The 5,105-nt window shown below is 41.5% G+C and overlaps 1 protein-coding gene across 1 annotated transcript in view; it reads left to right on the top strand.

Moving 5' to 3' along the window:
- The first annotated feature begins 252 nt into the window (after positions 1-252).
- LTN1 (listerin E3 ubiquitin protein ligase 1) overlaps positions 253-5,105 on the top strand; it is a 29,389-nt gene continuing 24,536 nt past the window's right edge. Inside the window, exons 1-6 of the mRNA XM_050331311.1 lie at positions 253-385; positions 2,039-2,242; positions 2,555-2,653; positions 3,282-3,512; positions 3,827-3,879; positions 4,299-4,479. Of these exons, the coding sequence (XP_050187268.1) occupies positions 344-385; positions 2,039-2,242; positions 2,555-2,653; positions 3,282-3,512; positions 3,827-3,879; positions 4,299-4,479 (810 nt within the window). The 5' untranslated portion in view covers positions 253-343. The remainder of the gene's footprint in view (positions 386-2,038; positions 2,243-2,554; positions 2,654-3,281; positions 3,513-3,826; positions 3,880-4,298; positions 4,480-5,105) is intronic.

Raw genomic sequence — 5,105 nt, 5'->3', positions numbered from 1 at the left:
GTATTTCTGTACAGATCCAGTAAAATTGCCAACACTGAGCTCTCCAGAATGGGCTCCCTGGGATACCTTTTGTAGCGATACTTCGGACTGACGTCATTCGGTTTTGCCTCTGGATGGAACTCCCAAATCCAGAGTCCCTTTAAGCGCACAAGAGGGCCGCAGCTCCGTAAAGGCTCCGCGGGACGCTCGGGGTCTCCGCGCGTTTAGGATCGGTGGATTTTTTTCTGTCCCGGGGATTTTTGGAGAGCGGGAGTGGCCCCGGCAGCGCCGGCCCCGCCCCGGAAGTGCCGCCCCGTCCCCGTGGGTGCCGGCCCGTCCCGGTCCCGGTCCCGGTGCCGCCGCCATGGGGGGCAAGAACAAGCAGCGAACCAAGGGCAACCTGCGGGTGAGCGCGGCCCGGGGGAGCGGGGACCCGCCGGCCCCGGGGTGCTCCCTCCGCGGGGCCGGGAAGGGCGGTGCGGCCCGGGCTGCCGGGGCCTCGGGTGCCCCGGGCGGGGCCGTGGGCCGGCGGGGCCCAGCTCCGGCGGGGAGGCGGCGCGGTCGTGGGTCCGGTGGCGGTGGCCGGGACCGCGGCCACCTCTGGGCCTGGGACGTGCCTGCTTAGGGGTGTGTGACTGTGCTGCCGTGGCGTTTGTACGGAGAGGGGCGGCGGTAGGGGGACGTAACTACAGAATCACCGTGGGTCTAAGTTCAGCAGAGTTCGGACTGGTTTTCTGTGCATAGCCTTAGAATTCGCCTGTTTGGATGTCTCCGTCTTGCCACCAGGCCGGTAGTGGTGTGCAGTCTGTCCCATGTGGCCCTCGCTTAGGATGTGTGTGAAACCCTGAGTTCAGGTTCTGTAATTCCTCCGTGGATTTCGGCTAGACTAGGGAACAGTACGTCCGTAATAATTGAGGGATCACATTCAGAAAAGATTACTTAAACCCCACAAACTCACAAAACTGCGACTGCCGTTAGGAAATAAAAGGTGTTTGGAATATGAGGTATCACAGAGAACATCAGAGCGTCAGGTGGTTTTGGGGCAGTCTTTCCAAAGGCGTCTGGTTGAAATACACATGAGCCAGTGGGAAGGTGAGCAACTGGGGCAAACAAGAAGAGATGCTAAACTCCAAAACACACACTGTAATACTAACTGCTGTTATACTGTATTAGGTATGCACTCTTGCTCCATTTCTGTAAATCCTTCTTGGCCTCTTTGTTACTGGGAGAATGTTTTGTCTATCTGTTCTTGTTTTTCCGAGTGATACGAATAGCGTTCCCTGGGAACCGTATTAGCCCATGAGAAGAACTAGGAAAAACAGAAGTATTGAAGGAGGATAAAGAGTTTCTTAATAAATTGTTTGCTTACAGAAGGACTTTCTTGATATGCATTTTTGTGCATGTATAAATCCAATAAAACTTTCCATAAGTATTTATGAATTGTGAGAAAAGGGAATGCTGATTCATAGAATCAGAGAATAGAATCGCAGAATGGCTTGGGTTGCAGGGGACATTAAGCCCATCTAGTTCCAACTGTCTGCCCTGAGCAGGGCACCTTCCACTAGGTCAGGTTTCTCAGAGCTCCATCCAACCTGGCCTTGAACACTTCCAGGGATGGAGCATACACAGTTTCTCTGGATAACCTGTGCCAGCGCCTGTCCACCCTCAGAGGGAAGAATTTCTTCCTCGTATCTCATTTAAACCTACTCTGGGTTTGAAGCCATTCCCTCTTGTCCTATCACTGTAGTTCCTGATGAAGAGTCCCTCTCTGGCTTCCTTGTAGGCTCCCTTCAGATACTGAAAGTCTCCCCAGAGACTTCTTTTCCCAGTCTCTTTTCCCAGCTGAAGAGCCCCAACTTTCTCAGCTCAATTCCAAAGCGAAGAATAATTTTCTAGGTCAAACTTCTATGTTCAAAGCATAGGTGGCCTTTTGTTTGTGAGACTTTGTTTTAATTAGAAGGTTAACTATACAATATAAATAGGATCATCATTTCAAATGCATGATGTGTGCAAAATAAATTTAAATACATAATTGACTTCTGTCCCTGTTTCTTGTCAGCCTTCTAGCAGCGGCCGGGCTGCAGAGCTCCTTGCCAAAGAACGTGGAACGGTTCCTGGGTTTATTGGCTTTGGAACATCTCAGAGTGATCTAGGATATGTTCCTGCAATTCAAGGAGCAGAGGAAATAGACAGCCTTGTGGATGCTGATTTCCGAATGGTGTTGCGAAAACTTTCTAAAAGGGACATCACAACAAAATTAAAAGTAAGCGTATTCTTTTGTCTCCCACACATTTTTTTTTTAATTGGAAAACAATACACTTTTCTTAAGGATAGGAGAGGAATATGTGAACATAACTAATACTAGTTTCATATTAGTAGATTTGCTAGAATTACAGTCCAGAAGATATCTTTGTTAACCTCTAGGAAGGTCCTTTGTGCATTTATCTCTGTAGAGGCTCAATTGCAAGAAAGGAATTGATTTTTTGAAAAGGGTGTTGCAGTTTCAGATATAAGCTGGTAAATTATATCTATCTAACATATCTATCTGACCATTCTCTTGATATTTTGATTTTAGGCTATGCAAGAGTTTGGGACAATGTGCAAGGAGAGAGAGGCGGAAGTTGTTAAAGGTGTTCTTCCTTATTGGCCAAGAATTTATTGTAAAATTTCGCTCGTAAGTATTGAAGTATTTAAATTAGAAACTTCTCTGTATACTTACTCTCTCTGGAACAGCCTCCAAGGTGGTCTTTATTGACGTATTTACCTTTGTTGGAATTACTGACTGGTTCTAGGAAAAACATGAAGTTGAAGGAAATTATTGTTCTTTATTGTGGAGATATTTCAGTATTGGCAGTGCGTGGGATCTTGAACTTTTGGGTGTCAGGCCTTACTTGCTCGAGAGATATCTGTTTGTTAGATCTTTATGTTTAAAACATGGTAGGATATTTCTTAGGAAAAGTTCTTTTATGTACATTCTAGAACAGCTGAGGAGACTGTTCAGTTAACATAATTATAAATCTTTTTGACCTGGGACTAATATCTGACCAGACTTAATATTAAAAAAAAAACCAAAATCAAACCCAAACGTGAAAGACCATGTGTAGCCAGATAATAAATAATTTTTTTGATATATGTAATACATTTTAAACTCTCTGGACTGGCTACTGTTGGAAACATGATATGGGACAGAATGGGTCACTATTCTTATCTGTTAGAGCAATTTCTAGTATTTCTTTCAGGAGCCAAGACACATTTCTTAAATCAAAAAGCATTTATCTTTCCTTCATTTTTTATTCTGACAGGATCATGATCGCCGTGTTCGAGAAGCAACTCAGCAATCTTTTGAGCAACTGATTCTTAAAGTAAAAAAACACTTAGCTCCTTACCTGAAAAGTATCATGGGATACTGGCTGATTGCTCAGTGTGACACTTACTCTCCTGCTGCTTCTGCTGCAAAAGTAGCTTTTGAAAAAGCTTTTCCTTCAAGCAAACAGCCTGAAGCCTTGGTGTTTTGTAAAGATGAAATTCTTAATGTGAGTTTATACTTTTGTGTTTCTTTAAAGCTTTGTGTATATCAGCTATTATTATACATTTAAAACTCATCCTGCTCCACATTGGCACAGGGCTGCAACTTACAAAGTGTTATGGAGCCTTAATTCTGACAGCTACTGTGTTGATCATGAGTCAATTAAGTTATTTTCTTTTTCATTAGCATGTCTAAAAAAGGCAGCTCAGAGGTTGGGAAATTTTATTGTAGAGCTGTTTCTGGATAATGTATGCACTATATTGTTCATATGTAAATATTACATTTCTTTGTGTTTATATGTGTGGGATTTTTCCCTTTTAGGTACTTCAAGATCACCTTTTGAAAGAGACAGCTGATACACTCAGTGACCCCCAGTATGTTTACCTGCTTTAATATATATGGTTTAAGTCTTGGTCTGTATTGGGTTCTCTGTCCCTGGAGGGAGAGTTTTGTTTCAAGAGACAGAGTATTTGTTTGAGTCCAGATCTTAGTGACTTTCTTTGGGAGTTAAGTTTAGCTGCTTTTGAAAGTGTTATCAGTTATCTAATTCTTGTTCCAGCTGTTTTGGGAGTAGCATTTGTGAGTAGGTAGAATATGAGATGACTTGAAACTCTTTCTAACACTTCATAATGTAATGTAGAACCTGTGGAAAGTTTATTATTTACATTGCTAGCACCTGAAGTCGAAAGAAGAACACAAAAAAACTGAAGACAGTTTAGTTTAGAAGAACTTGGGAAGCCTACTGATTTATTTGTGGTTCACTTTAATTTTTTTGTTTGTTTTGCTTTCTGAGAACTGTACCAGAAGAAGAAAGGGAAGCCAAATTTTACCGGATTCTGACCTGTTCCTTGTTAGCTTTAAAAAAGTTGCTTAACATGTTGCCAAAAAAAGAGATGCATTCACTGGAGGAAAAGTTAATGTCGCTTCTGTCCCAAAACAAATTTTGGAAATACAGCAAACACAACATACCACAGGTGACCTTTTAATTTCTTCTTTTTTTGGGTTTGTTTTAGTTAAAGGTGATACACTTAACCTAAGGAAGTCTTAGTTACTTGTATTCTACAAAAATCAGCTTTGCACTTTGCTTATATTTGAAACAGCCTTCAGGTTTCTAGGCCTTAAATAGACAATATTGCTTTAAAATTTACCCAGTAGGCCAAATTGTTATTTCTATATCATCATGATCTACTTCGTGGCAATCTGCCATCATTTAAAATTCATGTAAAAGATACAGACTCTGTCAGCTTACTGCATATGTTCTTATTGCTTTGGGATTTTCATTTTTTAAACCATTTTATTAGTCTTTAATCTGCTAAGACCAGTAGTGCACAGAGTGATGAAATGATGAGGTAGTATTTTTTAACAGGTTTCAAGTTGCTTTTGGGAGAAAACACCTTTTGAGAAGTATATTAAAATGCAACTGAATGAATTACTTTAAAACATTTGATAAACCCGTTTAATAATTGCTTTAGTTTTCTTTATTTTTAATTATATTTAAACCTTTGCTGATACGATAAAATATGTGGACCACATGTTGTAAGTTATGTTGACTTCAGAAGGAATGTTATAAACTACACAGAGTGACAAATTTTGTTTTATT

Source organism: Myiozetetes cayanensis, unplaced genomic scaffold (assembly GCF_022539395.1).
Source record: "Myiozetetes cayanensis isolate MyiCay16 unplaced genomic scaffold, myiCay2020 scf5-8, whole genome shotgun sequence".
Taxonomy (NCBI): domain Eukaryota; kingdom Metazoa; phylum Chordata; class Aves; order Passeriformes; family Tyrannidae; genus Myiozetetes; species Myiozetetes cayanensis.
The sequence above is the reverse complement of the archived record's forward strand: the minus strand, read 5'-3'. Positions and strand labels throughout refer to the sequence as shown.